The sequence below is a fragment of the Aulonocara stuartgranti genome, assembly GCF_965226115.1.
Source record: "Aulonocara stuartgranti genome assembly, chromosome: 9".
Classification (NCBI taxonomy): Eukaryota; Metazoa; Chordata; class Actinopteri; order Cichliformes; family Cichlidae; genus Aulonocara; species Aulonocara stuartgranti.
The window spans coordinates 21345783-21367133 of record NC_138960.1 but is presented as its reverse complement, the minus strand read 5'-3'; the positions used below and the strand labels follow the sequence as shown (position 1 = coordinate 21367133).

At 42.4% G+C, this 21351-nt stretch overlaps 1 protein-coding gene across 5 annotated transcripts in view; it reads left to right on the top strand.

Moving 5' to 3' along the window:
• smarcd3b (SWI/SNF related BAF chromatin remodeling complex subunit D3b) overlaps positions 1 to 21351 on the top strand; it is a 65208-nt gene that overhangs the window by 17891 nt on the left and 25966 nt on the right. For 2 of the 5 annotated variants that reach the window (XM_082546891.1, XM_082546890.1), the window contains exons 1-2: positions 4854 to 5245; positions 19689 to 19909. In XM_082546891.1, the coding sequence (XP_082403017.1) occupies positions 5168 to 5245; positions 19689 to 19909 (299 nt within the window). In that variant the 5' untranslated portion in view covers positions 4854 to 5167. Of the gene's footprint in view, positions 1 to 4853; positions 5246 to 19688; positions 19910 to 21351 lie in introns of those variants that run through there. The other 3 variants (XM_082546894.1, XM_082546893.1, XM_082546892.1) reach the window with 2 other exon arrangements.

The following is a 21351-nucleotide window of genomic DNA, read 5'->3' as shown; positions in this document are numbered from 1 at the left end:
AATATCAGCAGATGCTCCATTATTTTCAGCCGTCATGGGAGACTTTTCTCTCTTTCTCTGCAGGTTCCTGTTCATTACATATGCCGAGCTGCAAGGACTCGGTACCAAAACGTACTTCCCTTCTCTCTAATCCCCCCTTCAGCGAAGGTGCAGCGCTGCGAGCTTTTGTACAGTCCCTTTGATGGCGGCTGATGACTGTTGAGTGGCTTTCCGAGAGCTCTGGCCTTTAAGCGGCTTGAGCTGGGTTTTGTCTGCAGCTATTAAACTGAAGAAAGAGAGGAGAGGGGCCCAGTGGTGGGAGGGAGTGAGACTTTTCTTCGTGCCCGGTCCATATTCCCCCTAGTGCGCCCCATCTGTCTGTGGCAATAATGTTGACGAGGGCAGGTTCGTGGCTTCTGGTATGTAAACCTTGCCACTGGGAGCTGTGCGTTATACCTCAGTGGCGGTGCCAATTTCACTCTTTGCTTTTTCTGAACATAGCGGCAAAATCGCCCCTTTTCTTTTCTGTATTTCTTTCTCTCTGCCTTTTGCTTCACATCATTGGTTAAAAAGTGCAAAGAAATCAAGTATATGTAGCTTCGGCAAGCTTTTCTTACCCGTTATGAACTTCACGAAAGACAAAGAAAGAAAAATGTGACTACATTCATATCTAATCCACTTGTTCTGCGTTCAAACTTTTGTAGCCTTGATCATAAACACCCACAGCTGCCAGCCTTTTCACACTGAGAGCCTTAAAAGCCCTGACACGGTTTCCTGAATCACTCTGAGCGATGCTGTCCTGTATTTACATAAAACTATAAGCCATGTTAGTTCAGATATAGTTCAGGGAGATCCTTCTCTCTGTGTTTCTTTTCTGTATTCTCTCGTCTCATTGGTTTAAAGTGGGTGAGACTGAGTTGAGAAAAGGTGGCGTCACATGCTACACGTTTTAGCCGTCGGTGTAGCGAGAAAAAGCCAATGTTTCAGTATTTTATTATTTTTCTCTTACTAAAGGTGACCTGTTGTAGTTTTCATCTACTCTAATGGTGATGGATGCCTATAATAAGCTTATCCTGCATGACATACTGAGGTCAGGGTGTGAGGAAGTGATAGGCCGCTCCTTAAGAAAGCTTGTTTCCACCACTGTAAATATACTTGTGAAAATTAAATCGTTCTCAGACGTCAGAATTAGCAAGACAGAATTTTATGTTAATACCTGAATTTTTGACTATAGATAGGCATTTGGCTTAAAGAGGGGGAGGAGCTAAAGAAGCTTGTTTTTATATAGAGGACAAACTGGGGGCCTTAATCAAGACCCAGTATTCAATTCAGTTCAGTTTTCGTCTATAGCATTTGAATCACAACAAGAGTCGCCTCAAGGCACTTTTTCTGTAAGTTAAAGACAGAGAAACCCCAACAATCAGACGACCCCTTATGAACAAGCACTTTGGCAACAGTGGGAAGGAAAAACTCCCTTTTAACAGGAAGACACCTCTAGCAGAACCAGGCTCAGGGCTATAAGATAACTCTTTTAATTCTGAATCATGGAAACTGCTCTAGTAGAGTCAAAAAATACATTTATAAAGCTGGAAATTCCATCAATACACTAATGACAACCCTTTTTTTTTTTTATCATCACTAAGATGCTGTACAGTCATGTCACAAAGGAAGGTTTCACAGACCTATTAAAGTTTTTCTGGCCCACTCTTCTTTAAAACGCTCATTGTTTATTGAGTTTGGGGACATTCATTTATGTTCCGCTCTCTTCAGGTCCCATCGGCACTTTTCAATCAGGTTGAGGTCTGGGCTTTGACTGGGTCGTTGCAGCACCTTGATTCTTTTCTGACTGTAGATTTGCTGCTGTGCTTGGGATCACTGTCCTGTTGTATGATCAAATTTGGGCTTTAGCTGTGGCAGAGATGGCCTCACATTTGACTCTCTTGGAAGTTTTCTAATTGTGCTGTTTTTGCACTTACTCTGAGTATTGCGCAGTTTGACATATGGGTGAATTTGCTGGGAAGATTGTGTCATTTTATTAACACACCTGAATGCACCAGACTAACAAGCTGCCACAACCTTAGCTTTTAAAGAGGCGCTCACACTTACTGATGAGAGTTTAAAGAGTTTATAAAGAGAAAGATGGGTAAATCGAACAACTTGGAAAGTTTTGTAAAAGCTTGCAGAATCAGAATCAGAATCAGAATCAGAAAGGGGGTTTATTGCCAAATGTTGAGCAGGTTTACAACATTAGGAAATTGCTGCGGTGCTTCAGTGCAAACATAGTGTCATAAATAGCACTTAAATAGTGTCATAAATAGCACTTAAATAGACATGAAAAAATAAAAGTAGGGATAAGAATTAAAAGTGCTACGTAGAAAGATATGTGCATGAGCTATACATGAGATATATACATGAGAATAAGAATTAAGAGTGCTACGTAGAAAGATATATACAGGGTTAAACGGGTTGCAGGGTTAAACGCATCCTGTTTTATACACCGAGATAATTTTCTAATATTTTTCTTCTCCCAGGCCGTCTTTGAGGAGAACGTACTGCAGCACAGGGGTGCAGTTGGCTTTGCAGGAGCAGAAACAGGCCATTGTTGTTGCTTTCTGTTGCACTGTCTATACGGTGAGCTCTTTGATGCCCTCGTGTGGCCGAATGAGGAAGTGAAGAATGATTAAAACCTCTGAAGAGATGCTTTGGGAATGAAATCCTCTTTTGGAAGCTGGCTCCAGACATTACAGATTATCAGAAAAGTTATTTTGCTCTCCCTAATGTCCCTTGATTGCCATCATTGGGTTTTTATCCTCAGTGCAGCCAGACCCTAAATATGGAGCCCTCCTTCCCATTCAAACAGCCAGCTCCTCCCTGCCTGCTTGTTTGCTCCCCCTGTTGGGCATTAATTGCACTACTGTGGCTCCCTTACCCCCTGTAATCCCCCCCCACCCCCGCTACACACTGGGACATTACCATTTGGTGAGACTGACTGGCTTTGGTGAGGGAGCTGATGGGGGGCCAGCAGGGGGTACTCCTGCGCTCGAGGCTTCCTTTCGCATCGCCCGAGCTGCTAGATCTCTTTGTTATCGTTCAACGCCCACGTGTTGTTGCTGGAGAAACGGGAGATTGGCACAATCCCTGGATCTGCACGGATAAGCGGGTTTGAGCTTTTGACCTTGCAGGAAATTGAGACGTACACCTCGTACGCCAGTGCGATTATTATATTTAAAGTCCACACAGGTGATTAAAGGTTAATCTGACGGGATGCAAGAATGCAAGTCGATTGATGCTTCTTTAAAAGGAAAAAATATATAATTCAAGGAAGGTTTTCGCTCCTCTAAACCTTCCCAGACAGAAATAATGGCTGCGGCAGTACACTCATCTCAGCAGCAGGTGTCACCACCAAGCTGTCAGCGGCCGATGCGAGGGCCAACATTTATCTGTCAATAACCCAGTAATCAGAGACTTGAGAAAGTTCGAGGGGTATGTGTTTGAATTTATTTTTATTTCTTTAATGGATTGCTGCTGCTTAACTAACCCTCAGTAACGGTGGCTTTAAGTCACATAAGAGCTAATGCAGATGACTAAAACAGGCCTGGGTCCTGAGGCATGGCGCATCCTCGAGAAGGTCACGACCTCTGAGCTCCCGCATTAACCAAAGAGTTTTTGCTCCTTTTTTAAAGAACGAGCTCGTCGCTTTACGGTGATGATTAACCGGCACGTTGCGTGCTAATTGGCTGCTTACATGCCGTTCAGCTCTTTTCAGCAGAACAGAGGAAAAGGAGGGTGACAGTTTGCCGTCCTTTGTCACAAAGCCAAGCCGCCTTTTTGAACATGCCCCACTTTGCCCCCTTTGTCAGTCAGATAACCTCATGAATATTTCACTCCTCTGATCTGACGGCCGGGTGAAGGGGAGTGTGAGAATGAGGGGGGGGGAGCTGAAGCTGACTTGAAAGACTCATAATCTTCAGCGTGGCGTGGTTTGCGTCAGAGTAATGACCTGTGTGGCGTTTTAATGTGTGTGTGTGTGTGTCAGCATGTCATGTTGAAATCAAAGCAGCCGTCTGTGTGTTACTCTTTCTCTCTGTGACCTTCAGTGGACGAATGCGTTGTCGCCTTCCCCTGCATTTTTTTGCTGAGGAAGCTTCAGAAAGCGACCTGGAAGAAATCACAGCACAACCTTATTACACGTGCGGGGAGACACAGTCACCTTGCTGTGCAGGCCGGCCTTGTTTTGTTTGTTACAGCCTAAGCGTAGCCTCTGGCTACACCACTGGGTAAAAGGTAAACGCTAATGAGGCGAGTTGAAGGAAACACTTGTAACCTGTGAATGCACCCTGACGAGGGCCGGCAGAGGGAGGCAGGAAATGAAGGTGATCTTGACGTGGCCTTTTTCCCCTTTTGTGAAGTGGCTCCAGAGCCCGTTGGCTCGCTCAGAAATACTCAAGTGTGTCTTGAGTGGTCTTGCTTTGAGTTCAGGAAATGGCATCGACCTACTCCTATATTCATCACCAGCACGTCATATATGGCAGTGCGCACATGTGGTAATGATATGCAAGCGTGGCCCCTTTAAGAGCCCAATGTCCTTTTTTGAGAATGAGCCCAGAGTCGGAGCTCTGCGTGTGCTGACCGTGGCCTCTCGGTTGGTCACCGGAGGGGAGGACGGGGGGGGTGCTGCAGCAGAGAAATGGCTAACTGAGTTTACCCCCCACCCCCCAAACGGCAGCCTGGCCACGCCGCATGCCCTTATCTACCATTGGAATGCAACAGCTGTGCGGGGGAGCGGCAGAGTGGGCTGGCTGAAACCCCCCTGCCAGACCCCCACACAGCTTCTCTCTCTCTCTCTCTTTCTCTCTCTCTCTCCCCCCTCCCCTCCACCTCCAAGCAACGCTGGGCTCCTGAAAGGCAGCTCAACTAAAAAGTGAGCTAGACACAGTGAGAGGCTGGCAGGGCTGCTGCACATTCAAAATAGAGGGAGAGGGAGGGAAGAGGGAGAGAGAGAGAGAGCTAGCGAGGCAGTGAGAGAGAGAGAGAGAAGGAGAGTCAGGGACAGGCAGTGCTGAAAAGGAGAGCACAAAGAGAAGGAAAGTGGAGCAGGGGAGGGGAACAGGAGGCTGGGTGAAGGGAGAGGGAAAGACAAAAGAAGGAGAGGGGAGACATAGCAGGGTGAACGGAGGGGACTGAGCAAATGGCTATGGAGGAGACGGCGGGGGGAGCCAGGAAAGCCACCAAGAGCAAACTGTTTGAGTTCCTGGTCCATGGAGTGGTGAGTGGCGCTGTCCGTCATTCCCGTGAAGGGAGCTGGGCTCTGGCATGCGTGTGTGTGTGTGTGTGTGTGTGTGTATATGTGTGTGTGTGTGTCTGTGTGTGTGTATGAGTCGGTGCAGCAGCAGCAGCAGCGGCGGTCTGTGTGTGAGAGATAGCTGGGTAAAGCTGGCCATGTGAAGGTTATTTCCAGCCCCCTGGATCCCAGCCTGTGAGGAGATGGCTTGAGAGAGCGAGAAGTGGAGCAGCGTGGATGGATGGATGGGGCTGTAGCAGGAGGAGGATGTGGAGAAGAGGGTTTCTTACCCCCCTAATAAAAAATAAATAAATAAAAAAAAGGAGAGAGAGCGAGAGAAAAGAAATAGAAGCTCAGCAGCAGCAGTAGAAGCGAAAAGCAGCCAGCTCCCCCTTTGGCTAACAGAGGCGCTCACTGAGCATGCTTCCCTGGGAGTAACAGACAGAAAAAGGGGGGGAAATGACGAGTCCGCTCAAAACAGCGAAGCCGGAGCAGCCTTCCAGGCGGCGTGAAACAATTTGAACCTGTGAGGTCACGAGACAAACCGATGTAGTATCGTAGACGGAGCCGAGGCAGGCGGCCATGCCGGAAATGATGCGGGGGTACAATCAGCCCATTCATGCAAAAGCTAGCATGAAATGTCAAGTGAAGTGTTGCTCATGGTTTAGAGGTTAAGCAACTATTGCCATTAACCACACGCAGCACACAAAGTCTGCTTCAGTAGTGGTTTGTTTTGGTGAGGAGACGAATGCATTTCGAGGGTTGAGAGCGGTGAAAAAACAAATCTGTAAGCGTCACTTTGTAGTTAGAACTTTGATTCGAGTGTGGATACAGTTTGTGCCAGTGACTCGACCTTTTAAATCTACCTGTCATCAATTCTTGTTCCAGTTAAGCAGCTAACACTGATGTATCTGTTGATATCGGCCTTTTAGGGGAATAAGGTGGCTTTTACAGATAGCATTATCTGACCTTTATCTCGTTGTGCCGCATCCACCCTGCGCTGAAGTGTTCAGAAATAGCGCAGTGAAGCGCTCAAAGACTTCCAAACAAAAGATTTCTGTGGTTTACTGACCCATAAGAGAAAAAATAGCAACAATAAAAATGAATGAACCAAGAAAAAATTTGTATCGGTGCAGAATTTCACAGGAAAACGACCGACCATGACTTCCCAAAGCGCGAGGCATCGTTTTTTTATGAATTTGACTCATGTTGTGGTGATTAAAATCAGTAAATCATCAAACCATGTTACAATTGTGCTGTCCGCCTAATAGTATCAGCTTTTGTCATTTTTTCTCATACGGTCAACAGAAGACGACCGGAAACGAGGCGAAAGATTAGCTACAAACATGCAGCCAAACTATAGCTGTGACATACACAAAAATAAAAATGACAGCAAAGAGAGAAAAAGAATCATTTTTAATCATCTCGCCATCTCTTACATTCCTCTCAGGACGTCACAACCCATAGTTTGCAGAGTGTCTAACTCTGGAGCTGCGTTGTGGTTTTAACTTCCTGAAAAAGATGAATTAAGCTTCACCTTTACTCAGATTCTGAAACGGGGCACAGCTTTTTAAGAAGGTGACAAGACTTTGTGATAGTTCATGTTCATCTCAAGAGTGTTTTTACATTTTCTAATCATAATCTTTACGTTGTTGAGAAAGTGGAGAACTCGCAGACTTTTCACTAAAGAAATCACCAAAATTAGCCCGACTGTGAGTTGGAGAAACCCCGACAGATGAAATGATGCTTGACTTTTAATAGCTGTACAGTTTAATACTTGATAACTAGAGCATGAGTGAGGACCCAGGATTGCTTGAGGTGCATGCATGTGGAAAAGAGGTGACTGGGTCACTGTGATGCTACTCTGCTGCATGTGCTGCTGCTGGACGAACTCTGCATTGGCGCCACTCCTTCCTTTAAACTCTTCACTGTGGAGCACCCTGTGTGCCCTTCACGTGGGTCTAGTGTTACCTGGAGGCCTCTGGTGATTTGTAGTAAATGGGCCGGTTGTCTGTGATTTAAAAGTATTTAGATATTTGAGTCTTTTACTCGAGAAAAGCTTTAAAATGAATGTTTGGATGACAACGTGAGTGCGCTGAGAAACATTTTGAGGCTTTCCAGACAATATTTGTCTTCATGTTTGGGGATTTGAGTAAATAGGGACTTTTTAAGTGTGTGTTCAGTTAGGGTCTGTTCGTGGACCACAAGCAGACTCGAAACTCGTGTCACACCAATGAGTGCTTGTCCACAGACGCAGGCACGTGTGGTGGGAAGCTGGACTGTTCGTCATGTCTGTAGGCAAAGTTGATCAGAAGTGTTTATATGCTCCTTAAAGACGAGCTGGGGTGCCATCGTCCTAAATATCTGCATCATCATCCAGCTGAACTGACTCTCACCTCTTCCAAAGCCTCAAGTACACCGGGAAGGTCAAAATGACTCGATAAAGCATGTTTGTGAAACCCTTTTAAGTCCTGGGTTTTAGACCTGACTCCATTTTAATCAGGGCAGGTGTCAGGCTTAGCGACATGGCGAGATTTATACACGAAACAAGATGAGGTATTGTCTTTTTGACAGGAGCGGTCATTAGAGGGGCTGCGGAGCCGAAGCCCTGCGCCCGGAGACTGACTTTAGGAAACAATGGACCAGGTGATTGATGAGCCAGATGAGTGTGTCCTCTCAACAGACCAATTAACCTTGATGAGGCTCTGGCTGCTCCAAGCCAAATATTTCCCTCTGCTTTTTCCCCCGCCTCCCATACCTCTCCTCTCCTCTGCTCTTTCTCTTCCCCCACATTATGAGATGGAAAAGTCTTGTTGTAATACTTGTGGCAGGTTCCTCGACGTGTGTACTGCAGAATGGAGAAATATTTACACTACCGGATTGGGGGGGTGGATGAGGAGGGGGAGATGATTCGGCACAGTTTGTGAGCTTGTGGCGAGCGGTGACGTTCCCTTTCCTTTCATGGTCGAATAAAGCAAAGACACACGTGCGCAGATGGATTTACATGCAAAAAACACAGACACACACATAAATACTGTGGATGCAGTCATAGCTGCGGTTCCTGAAGGTCGCAGCAGCAGCAGCAGCAGGCTTTGGCCGAGCTTCGGTTCGAGGACTGATGGGTGGGCTGAAGTCCCTTCCTCCTCTCCTCTCATTGTCTCCCTCACCTCCCTTCTGCTGTGCGACTTCTGTTGCTCGTGAAAGTCGGCGAGGAAGCCTTCGAGCCCTCTCTGTGGGAAAACCCCGATAAACCCAAAACATAATATGACACAGTGTAGGCTCGGGTGTCGGTGGATTCACAGCGTGTTTGTGTAACTGAGAGCGAATGTAAACTTCAGTTTCTCTCACAGCTGGGTTGCCTTCATTGTTCCCTTCATAGAAATTTACACAAAATGTTTAAGCTCAGTTACCTCGAGTGGAAGACGAGTGGGGTTCGGGTTAGGCTGTTTGGGGTGTGAGATATCGGCGTGCCTCCACGCTGTGATGCGGCAGAGGTGAAAGTCATTTCCTCTGTGGTGCCACGGTATTGAAAAGCAAAATAAAAACATTTTAAAAAATCTAATTCAACAACTACTTGACTTTCCAAACACAATGTCCAGGTAACCCAAGAAAAAATCCGCAGACCTTGATTTTCACTGAAATTTCTCTCTATCAGGAAGTTTAATGGTTTTCAGCGCGCAGCCTGAAAAGATCTTTTCAATGGGTGGTTATTAATATCTGCAAAATGTCAGCACATAAAGCCATTTGCATGGTTGGAAAACCTCTAAAAGTGAACGAGAGCGTCTTTCGGTGCAGTTTTTGGTGAGCCGACTCTTTAGGCTACGAGAGGTCGAGCATCCTCGTAACAATTGCTGCTACTATACAAATAAAGACTACAATCAGAGGATTAAAACTGAGAATAAATTATCAATTATCCACTTTAACTGTAGAAGTCTCTATGCTAATTTTAGTCATATCAAAGAATATCTTAACCAGTTTTCACATCCATTTAGTGTCATTGCCTTATCAGAAACTTGGATCAATATGGAAAAAGGAACAGACTTTGAACTGGAGGGTTAAGAATTCACATTTATAACTAGGCGAAACAAAGGAGGAGGAGGAGTGGCCTTGTATGTGGACAAATCCTTGAAATTTAATGTGGTGGAAAAGATGACGATGGTGATTGATAATGTACTAGAATGTATTACAGTTGAAATTTGTAAAGAAAAAAGTAAAAATGTAATCATTAGCTGTATATACAGAGCTCCAGGTAGTAGTATTGAGACATTTAAAGACTGGATAGAAGAAACATTTATTGAAATAGCTCGCAAAAAAGTTTTCATTTGTGGAGACTTCAATATTGATTTGCTAAACCCAAATAAACATAAAACCACTGAGGAATTTATAAACACAATGCACTGTATGAATCTATTCCCTAAAATTACTAGACCTACCAGGATTACATCACATTGTGCAACTCTCATAGACAACATTTTTGCAAATGACATTGAAAATAAGACTGTAAGTGGACTCCTGATTAACGACATAAGTGACCATCTTCCAATTTTTACAATCTATGATAGGAATTACAAGATCAATAAAATGGACAGTAAAAAAGAGTACAGACGAGTAAGAACAGAAGAAAGAATAAATGCATTTAAAAAAGATTTATTGAAGGAAAACTGGGGTGAAGTATATCAGGAACAGGACGTTAATAGTGCTTATAATGAATTCCTTAGAATATTTACATTACTGTACAATACCAACTGTCCAATAAAGCAATATAGTAGGAAACAGAAATATATGGACTGTCCATGGATAACAAAAAGTCTGCAAAATGCATGTATAAAGAAAAATGCTCTATACAGAGAGTTCTTAAGAACGAGAACTAAAGATGCTGAAATCAGATACAAAAGATATAAAAATAGGTTAACTAATATACTTAGATTTAGTAAAAAGGAATACTATAAGAAGCAATTAGATATAAATAGAAATAATAATAAAAGATTATGGGAAATCCTGAACAGTGTTATAAAATGTGGGACTGGACAAAAGAACTATCCCAAGTATTTCATTTGTAATGACCATGAAGAATACAATATGGATGTTGTGGCAAATAGTCTCAATGAATTCTTTGTAACTGCTGGACCAAATTTAGCAAGAACAATCACTCATCCTGGGAAAGCACAGGAAAAACCCGATACACTGCTTGACAGAAATCCATATTATATGTTTCTCACAGCCGTTGATGAAAATGAAGTTTTTGAAATTGTCAAAAAATGTAAAAATCAGAAATCTTTGGATTGTAATGATATTGATATGATAGTGGTTAAAAGAGTCATTGAGGCTATTATAAAACCATTTACATACATCTGTAATTTATCATTTCAAACTGGTCGATTTCCAGACAGAATGAAAATAGCAAAAGTTATACCTCTATACAAATCTGGAAACAAACACCATTTCACAAACTACAGGCCTGTCTCTTTATTACCTCAATTCTCAAAAGTTCTTGAAAAACTGTTTAAAAACAGACTGGAAAAATTTATAGATAAACATAAACTACTCACTGAGAGTCAGTACGGATTCAGATCAAGCAGATCAACATCATCGGCACTATTAGATTCAATAGAATACATCACAAATTCCATAGACAAAAAGCAATATGTGGCTGGGTTATTCATAGACTTGACAAAGGCATTTGACTCTATAGATCATGATATATTAATAAGAAAACTGGAACGTTATGGTGTCAGAGGGGTAGTTTTAGATTGGGTCCGGAGTTATTTAAGTGACAGAAAGCAGTTTGTGAAAATAAATGGTGGTTGCTCCTTATGTATGGACATTGCTTGTGGTGTACCCCAAGGGTCAGTTTTGGGTCCAAAATTCTTCAACTTGTACATTAACGACATCTGTAAAGTGTCCAAAGTATTAAAAATGGTTCTCTTTGCTGACGATACAAACATTTTTTGCTCTGGTGATGATCTGCAGAATTTATTGGAGGATATGACCAATGAAATAAGTAAAGTGAAGTTCTGGCTTGATAAAAACAAATTATCATTAAATTTGAATAAATCTAAACTGATGTTATTTGGAAATAGTAGTTTAAATACAAATGCAAAGATTCAAATAAATGGTGTTGATATTGAAAGAGTCAGTGAAAATAAATTTCTGGGGGTAATAATAGATGACAAACTTAACTGGAGAGCTCACGTAAGATATATTCATTCCAAAGTATCACGAAGCATTGCAGTACTAAACAAGGCAAAACAGGTATTCGACAGAACATCACTTCATATTGCCTATGTTTACTGGTTTCACCATGCTTAAGCTATTGTGCAGAGGTCTGGGGCAATAACTATAAAACCACATTACATTCACTTTTTACTCTTCAAAAACAAAAAAAAAGCAATTCAAATCATCCACAATGCAGGTTATAGGGAACATACAAACTCACTATTTTTGCAGTCTGAAATATTGAAAATTGACGATATAGTGAAATTCCAAACAGCACAAATTCTATTCAAAGCAAAAAATAAAGAACTGCCAGGTAATATTCAGAGTATGGTTTTTTTGAAAGAAGGAAGTTATAATTTAAGGGGTTTTTGTAACTTCAAAACAATGAAGGTACGTACTACAAGAAAAGGCTTTTGTGTTTCTGTTCAAGGAGTGAAACTATGGAACAAACTGAATATGGAATTAAAGCAATGTCCAAACATAAAACTGTTCAAAAAGAGTTATAAAAATATGATCTTCTCGAACTATAAAGAAAAGGAAAATATTTAAATTAAGTGAATGTCTCTATTTAAAAACAAACAAACAAAAAACTCATGATGTGATATTATAGTATATCAGAAATCTGTTCACTATTTTTATTACAAATTATATCAGTAAGGAAGCTGACTAAATATTCACTGATAATTTATGGGACAGGGGTGGGATTAAATAAGTGTATACTTCTTCCCACTCCCTTTCAACATGTAAATTAATCAGAATGTTTTTTTGTATGTAATTTGTATAGTATTTTTTTTTCTCTCATTTCTTTTCTAAATGTACTTGTATATTGTTCACATGTTGAAATAAATTACCAATCAATCAATCAATCAATCAATCAATCCTGTTTCACTGTTAACGGGTGAGAAACCAAATAAAACGTCCCGGTTAGCTTTTCTCCTGACAACTGAAAACTGTTGATGGATAAAATAATCAGCTAGTAGGTCTTAACTGATAGAAGCATGTGTAATTAATATTTATTTATTTTTTACACCGGATGGCCTTCAAACCGAGGCTCTTTGACTTGACCACTACACTCCAGAGTTAGTCTATCTTGGCTAATCCAGCTAATTCAAAATCTGACAAATTAGCCTGCCCCTGAAGTGTAATCCTGCTTTATGTAACCAAAATAATGTCCTGAAGATTGTGTTTCAGGAATCAATCAGAGATGATACAATACAGAAGTATCTGTTAACACATTTGCTCAGATGTCCGCTTTTAAGTCTCTGAGGTCTGAAGCTTGGATTATACTCAGTTGCAGACACGGACAGCTGGAGACCCGACATGGTCCAAAAAACAGGCAGGAATAAAAATCCTGATGCGTGTCTTTTGTCCTGTCTCCCTCCCCTCACCTCCACCCGGCCGTGGTAGACAGTTCCCCCTGCCCGTGGTCGAGTCTGGTTCTGCCTGAGGTTTCTTCCTGTAAAAAAGGAGTTTTTCCTCCCCGCCATCACCAAGTGCTTGCTCATAGGGGCTTGTGTGATTGTTGGGGTTATCTCTATAGGTCCTAACCTTGCAAAATAAAGCACCTGGAGGCGACTGCTGTTGTGATTTGGTGCTGTGTAAATCAAATTGAATCGGTTTACACTTCAGTGAATCTCTGTGGGCGACATGTTGAAGGTGACATGTGAACACAAAAAGGAAAAGAGTTCGGATTTGATGTTAATAATCGTGTGTGCGACGATGTTTGCTCGCCCGGTAAAGAGGAGATGGTGTACGTATAAAAATGCATTTAGTACTGCCGTTATAGTAAGATTAATGTGTGCTTATATGCGGTGCAACAACAAAAACTAGTAAAATGCTGTGACTTTCTTTCCCTCCTGGCTCTTTGTTGTGGTCAGTATTTTACATGGATATTTAGGGTTTGAGTCATCTTAAATGACCTCAGAGGGTTTACACATCTATATTTGTTGCACCAGGGTTCGAACCCAGACCATGCATGTCGTTCCACACCTGCTCACTACCTGCTTACCTGCCTCCTCTCTGCACCGCTCTGTCAAAGAAAGAGTGAAAAATGGCAAGAATTTAAAAAAATATGTTATAGTTGAGCTATTTTTTGCAGAAACATTCAAAATATATATATTTTTTTTTTTTACGTAAAATTGTCAAAATGAAATGCAAAACATTAGAATGCGGTGATTATAAGTGGATAAATTCAATAAATACTCGCCACCCCAACGGGCTAATTTAAAAAGAAAATCATGGTGGGAAACGTTTTTAAAATAGAAAAATGTCACAACAGCACATATAAATGTCTTGCTGCTGTTTGAGTGACGTCTTGAAGGTTAAAAATAAAAGTATTAAAGTACTTACAGTAACTACAGCACAGACGAGATGACTGATAACCCTCCCGCGGGGAGCGAATCAAACACACGACGGAGATGAGATAGTCGGCGAGGAGGACAAATGTGATCAAGTGTGTCGCTTCGTGTAAACACCAGACTGTAAGCAGAGTTTTAGCAGCTGATCTGAAATCTTCAAACGGGCTAATGACAATCTGAACGACAGCCGCTCTCACTGCCCTCCACGCCGCTAAACTAAATAAAACAGGAACCTGCAAATGCTCTTTAATTCGGCTCGGAAAGGGTTTGATAAATCCAGTCACATACTCGTTTGAGTACATTTGCAAGCAATAACGTAAAAATGGTCATTTTAGGGTTAGACTTGAGGTTTTTCTGTCCATGCTTTTGGGTTTGTTGCAGACGAAACTAAGCTAAGAGAAATTCAGAAAAATATTCATCAGTTGGATAAAAAAAATGTGTCCGCAAGGTGACTAAATGAAAAGTGAAAACATGCTAGATGCTGAAATTAAAGCACAGTTAATAAAAATGACTCAAGCTGTTAATCAGCTATGCCGGAGAATGAATTATCCGCCAATCGATTAATCAGTTCCTGCAGCTTTATTCACCTTTAATCACCTTTTGTAAACACGAACGACATTAAAATAAAAGCACGCTCTGTAAGCGCTTCAAAACATATAGCAGCACATAACATGAAAGATGGGGAATTTGTTCTAAAGCAAGTCTTAAGGAAGCAGCCTCATCCTCAGATTTTAGCAGGTTTCAGAGCTCCAATCGAAGCCTTTCAGGGACCGTGCATGTAACAACCCACAGATTCATATGTTTAGTACAGTGTGGGATAAGTTTGGCCTCTTCAAATCCCTCCAGCCTTCCCAGAGATGCCAACACACTTCTCAGATATCCATCCACATGGCAGATTCGATTGCTGGCTGGCTGGCTGGCAGAGCTCCGGGCAGAGTGCTGGAGTCAGTTCAGCAGGTCAGATTATAGAGCGCAGCTCATTGTGAGTGTGTGTGTACATTATCCAGCGATGGTTTTGTGTATCTGTTATCTGGATGGCTCACATTCTCCAGACGGAGTTGTAGCAGCAGCAGCAGCAGCTCTGTCTGCCTGTCTGGGTGTTGTTTTCCAGCTTAGCTAGGAAGTGGGAGAAGGACCTCTCTCTTAACAGCTTTTGAGCAGGAGGCCTCCACCATATGTTGTTTTATCCCCAGACCCTTCTCAGTTGCTCTGACCCCCATCCCCTCCCCCCCTCAGTGGCCGGAGTGACAGCAGCGTCTGCTCGGTCGTTCTTATCACAGGATCTCTGCTCGATCACCATTTCAAAGGGCACACAATACGTCAGGAAATAAAAATCCACAGTCAGCGCGGAGTTATTAAACCTCCCTGCTGCTTACTACCTCCGCTCTCTGCTCTTTGTTTGTGTTTGTGAACGGTCTAAAGATCACCTCAGACCTGCGCAAGTGCGAACGCGCTGTAATCTACATGTAGAGATGACAAACTTAAGAAAAATGCGAGCATGCGTGAGGTCATGAACCCCCCCTCGAGCTGTATCCTTCAGCTGTCCTCCTCCTCCAACATTTACCCGCTATGTTACCAAATGTAGCTGCAGTTTCTGTGCTCAGACTTCTTCTTTTTTTCTATTCAGATGGAGAAATTTCACTGCTTTGCGAGGTTTAGATGAACATAATTATCGCAGAGAGATTTCTTTTTAAATAACTGAAAAAATAATAATTGAATTAAGGCACAGAAAGAAAAGGAAACGTCTGCTTCTTGCTCTGTAAATGTGTTGGCGTGTTTGCTGTAATTAAATTCACTCAGTAATGAGGCGCGTATGTAACATTGTATATATGCTTTTTTTTGAGTAAAAGGAAGGTGGAGAAGAAAAACACTGAAAATATCCTGTGAGTGTTTTCCAAAATAAAAAGTTTCTGGTTCGATTGATGCTCACATTGCGAGTAGATTCATTCAAGGCAAGGCAGCTTTATTTATAGAGCACATTTCACTGCGTGGAAACGCGCTCTGCTTTCATTTAAAGTCAGCAAATACGTGAAGTGTACATTCACGTGTTATTTTATTAGGTACGCCTGCTTGTTAACGACCACATGGGAGCAACTCGGTGTAGACGTGGTCGAGACGACGTGCTGAGGTTCAACCTGAGCGTCGGAGTGAGGAAAGGGGATTTAGGTGACTTTGAAGGTGGCGTGGTTGTTCGTGCCGGTTGGAGAAACTGCCGATCTGCTGTGGATTTTCCCACACAGCCAGTGTGGAAAAGAGAAAACACCCAGCGAGCCTCGGTTCTCTGGGTGAAAATGCTTTGTTGATGTCAGATGAGAATGGACTGAACTGCTTTGACCTGAGAGGAAGGCGACAGTGACTCAAATATCCACTCGTTCTAATCAAGGTACGCAGAAGAGCAGATGAAGCAGAAGACCACACTGGTTAGCTCTCGTGTCAGCTGGGAGGAGAAAACCGAGGCTACATTTTGCAAAGTCTCACCAAAACTGGACTTTTGGGTCAAAATCTGGTGACAATGTAAAAGCAGGGCTCCATCCTGCCTTGTATCAACAGTTTACACTGCTGCTGGTGTGATCGGCGGGAACTATTTTCTTAGCACACTTTGTCACTACCTGAGTATTGTTGTTAATCGTGTCCATCCATGTATGACCACAGTGTACCCAGCAGGATAGCACACCATGTTACAAAGCTCAAACCAATTCAAACTGGTTTCTTGAGCATGACAATGAGGTCACTGCACTCATGACCTCCACAGACACCAGATCTCAGTCCTGTGTGATGCTGTCATGTCAACATGCACCAAAATCGGAGAAATATTTCCAGCACCTCGTTGAAGAAAAGAAAAGAGAGTCCAACCTCTGCTGCCAAGGTGTACCTAATGAAGTGTCCACATTGAAAGTGTGAAAGAAACATTTTACTTTTACTCAGCTACATTTACCGAGTGAGGCTATGATTTAAAGCTGTGTTTAAACACAATGTGAACACAGGACGAGCGGTTTATTAATAACATTTGAATTTTTCTTGTTGTAGGCTACATGGAGTACTGAATTATTGTTACGAGCACACAGAAGATTATTTTTAGTAAAAAGGTGAAGTGATGTCCTCAGTTTTCAGCCCAATAATATCATGCAATAAGGAACCCTATTAGATGTTCTGGGAAGGGGGAAAAAAAAGCCGAACTGAACCTTTACCGCTCCTCAAAACTGTTATTTATTTTCCCTAAAATAAAATAAAAGTACAGATTTTTGGCCTCACATTGCTAACCATTGCAGCAAGTGTTTCCCTGATAAACACGACGTTTGACGACCTTCCCTGTACCCTTAATCGCTTATTTTGACACCTCAGAATACATCAATAAAACAATCTTTCATTATAGGAACTCAGTTATGCAAAGATTATTTGACAATTCTGAATCACTTCTCACTCTCTGTGAAACTATTAAGCATTTATTATAAAGGAAGCAATGCGAACAAAGTCATGCAGCTTTTTTGGGACACAGATGCTGTGGCTGATTAGGGAAAAACCTATAATCATGTTTATTTTTGTTATTATTATTTCACATGATTACTCAGAGACTGTGGAAAACATAATGGATTCATTTGAACTTTAACTGTAATTCAACCTAAAATAAAGAATGTTTCACTTCGATGTTTTAATATTGTCCAGTAGAAGTGGCCATGACGCTACGGACAAAATTAAAGAAACAAATAAAAATGGTGACTCTACAAAATGTCATCGGGGCCCCATGTGAAGTCTGAACCATGAAAAAATTGTCAGATAATTAAAACTCTTTGAAACTGCAGACCAAAACTGTTTTTGTTCTTGACCTTCGTCTTCTTCCTGCTTCCTTTAGGGGTCACCACAGCAGGCCATCTGCCTCCATCTCCCCCTATCCCTATCAGGAGTACATTGGCTTGTGCCCCCCACCCTGCGAAAATGCTTTTTAATGCTTTAAAGTTGAGCGTTTTAACATCCCCCATTGGACCAAGCCTCATATGGCCATTAGAGCAGCGGTCCCCAACCCCCGGGCCTCGGACCGGTACCGGTCCGTGAGTCGTTTGGTACCGGGCCGCGAGAGTTGAGGCTCAGGTGTGAAATGAGTGGTTTTCAGGGTTTTTATCAGTTTTCAGCGTTATTTTGTTATCATTTTTATCGTTTACTCGGTTTTCCTGGGTCTTTTCACGTGTGTTATGAATAAATTTTCTTTTTTTCAGTACCGGTACTAGTTTTATTTTGTTGTATTTATCCGCAACACCTTAAAGGCCGGTCCATGAAAATATTGTCAGGCATAAACCGGTCCGTGGCGCAAAAAAGGTTGGGGACCGCTGCATTACAGGAACTACTGCTTTTATTTCTATGGTGGCTTTAGTACACGCACATAAAGAAAAGCATCTCCCGGCTATTAAAAATGCTGCTGCTGTGATATTTTCCATTCCAGCATCAGTCTTCCTCTTCCGCTCTTCCTCTCTGATGATTTCAATTAATAGAATTTTTTAATTAGAGGACTGGTTATTCTCTGTGGATGTGTTCTGGTGGAGCCCTTCACAGACAGTCGGAGGTCTGGATGAAGTCAGGCGTTTTCTTTTCTCGCTCGCTTTCTTTTGCCCTGTTCGGTTTCAGACAATAAACCGAGGCGGGAGGCAGCTGTTGCCATGGGAGTGACAGGCGCAGGTGAGAGGTGCCCAGTTGTTCGCAGGCGTCAGAACGGGAGTGTGGTCTCCGACACTGCTTGCATTGTTTCGGAGACATACGTGTGTGTGTGTGTGTGTGTGTGTGTGTGTGTGTGTGTGTGTGTTAGCGCTCCAGTGTGCATGTCACAGAGTTTGACTGCTGTGAAAAAACCTCTGTGCATTCTCATTTCCAGCTGCCAACCCTGATTTTTGTTTAGAGGAGAAAAGATAAGGCGGAAAGAACAAGATATTGGTGATTCTTCCACTGCAGCTGCTCTCGTTTCTGGTATTTTCTGGTAATCAGAGTTGTTTTCTTAAAGCGGACTTTTCTGTTTTTCGTATATGCTGTCATATACGCTCGTGGCCACTTCGTTAGGTACACCTGTTCAACTGCTCGATACATTTAGGCACTTAGATGGGGTCAAGACGGCCTCCTGTTATTATTAATATGGTAATCTCAAGCACACAGCCCCACCTTCAAACCTTCTGTTTGCAAGGGGCAGCCAATCAGAAGAAAGTTGGCTCATAGAGGATGAACTGATGGGCTGCACCAATGTGCAGTTTAAGATAAAGAAGGATTAGTTTTAGCTTTGAATCATGCAAAGCTACTCTAGCAACGTCCAAGAATCAACATTTGGAAATGAGCATAACAGGTTCCTTTATAAGGTGACTGATCTGTGGTTATCTGACGTTTTCGCTGTTGTATTTGTTGTTGCCGTCTAACAAATCCAATATTAGATGGCGCTGCAGTTAAAGCTTCACAGCTGGGTTTGATCTTCATGTTCGCTGCCCAGGATGGAGACACACACAAACAGAAATGGTGCAAATTGACGTCAATAAATTGCGTAAAAGCCGCTGCTGTTTGATTGTTGAAAGGTTATCAAAGGTTGCCAAAGAGAGGAAGAAAGTCAAAATATTTATTTCTGTGAGCGTGCTGTTTGGGTTTTGGGTCAGGTCTGTGGCGTCTGGATTAGAAGCTGATGTGAAGCTCTTTGTTGGAGCTCTAATTCGTGTTTTTGTCAGGCGTGTTCAAAGAAGAGTCCCCCCTTCACTCCACCTGGAATCAAACACTGCTATGTCTTTGTTGTATTTTTAGAAAGACTCATTTTTGCTTAAAATGAATTACAAAACACGTTCAGAATCTTTTCTATATAATACATGCTCTCTGTCTTTCTTCTTTCCTTCCAGCGTCCCGGCATGCCGTCTGGAGCGAGAATGCCCCACCAGGGAGCTCCCATGGGCCCCCCCGGCCCGCCGTACGGAGGGAGCCCGGCGGTGCGGCCCGGCCTGCCCTCCCCAGTGATGGAGCCCAGCCGTAAGAGGCCTGCCCCCTCCCAGCAGGTCCAGCAGCAGCAGCAGCAGCAACAGCAGCAGCAGCAGCAGCAGGCCGTCCAGAACCGTGCCAGAAAGTGAGTTTGAATCCAAGTGACCTACAACGGCCAAAAACACTGCATGGTGTGCAATGAATGACCCTTTGTGTGTCTGCTTTTATGTGATCGAAGAGCTCAACAGTGGTTACACTTTCATCTGGATGAAGATTTGGGAAAAGCTGATTCTCCTGAGATGTTGATGATAATCAAAGTATGCGTTAACAATGGGAAGGAGAGATTTTTCTACAAAAATCTGAAATATAACTGTATATCTTAAATTAAATGTCTTAGTATTATGTAACATTATGTATATTATACTTGTAACCTATTTTAAATTTATTTTATTTATATTTTAGGACTGACAAAAAAGTTATTACAACAACATGCAATAAATTTTCAATCTTGTTGCTTTTAAAGTGGTTGCTTTGGAGATGGGGACCAGGTCTGAGACCACTCGCAGTCTAGATGCTGCTTTCAAAGCAACTTTGGTGCCGTTAGTACGGCAATAAGAGAGAGTCCGCGTGCTATCAGCTTCCATTTCAATGAGGTCAGGTTAGAAATTACATGGAAAATCACAAACCTGTCACAGTCTGCGTACACAAAAAATCCCATTTAATTTTGCACTGACTTCTTGCATTCAGAGTCCGGTTTGTCCATCTCAGAGATTTGAAAAAGAACTTCAGAAATTCCCACATAAATAGTGACGTAGCTGCTGCAGGACACCAGTGTAACTGTAACGTGAAACTGGCACTCAACAACAGTAGTTTTATAAAGGAATAACCAGAATACAACTGGTTGGCAACCAGTTGAGTCGAGTCCCTTTTTGCAAAACGTATATTGCAGACGAGTTGCAACCAAAGGGTGCAATTAGCAATGATTTGCAAAACTTTGCCAGTCTGTCTGAAAGTAAATGCAGTCAGTCCGAGTCTGACCTGCTTTGAACACAGGTTGCCTCCCACTAGACGACCCTTTCATTCATGTTGTGATTAAAAGTTGTTGCCAACAGGTTGAGGGTGTTGAATGCTCAACCTTTGGGCAAATGTTGGCTACCGTAGCTGCTTAAAGTGATCACGATTCATGACTGCACGAAATTTCATTGCATTCCTTATAAAAACTGTAGAAATGCTCTTGATAAAAAGTGGGGGGACTGAGCCACGCCGCAGACTTGCACTGCTAGTGCAACTAACCAAAAAAACACCACATAACTGCTAGCTCCGCCATCATGAAATGTATCATTTGCTGCTTTTCTCTTTAATTTCATTGTAAATTGAAACTATTTGACTAGAGATCAGACATGAATCATGTGATTTCTTTGTTTAGTTTTTTTTTCTTTACTTTTTTTTAACGCCGACATAGTTTAACAGTCGTGAAATCATTTTAAAAAATGTTAGCGAAGTACCTCCAACGTGTACGTCAACATTTGCGCACTGTGATCTCCTAAAATCTTTCAAATCCAGCTTAAAAAATCCCACCGGTGACGA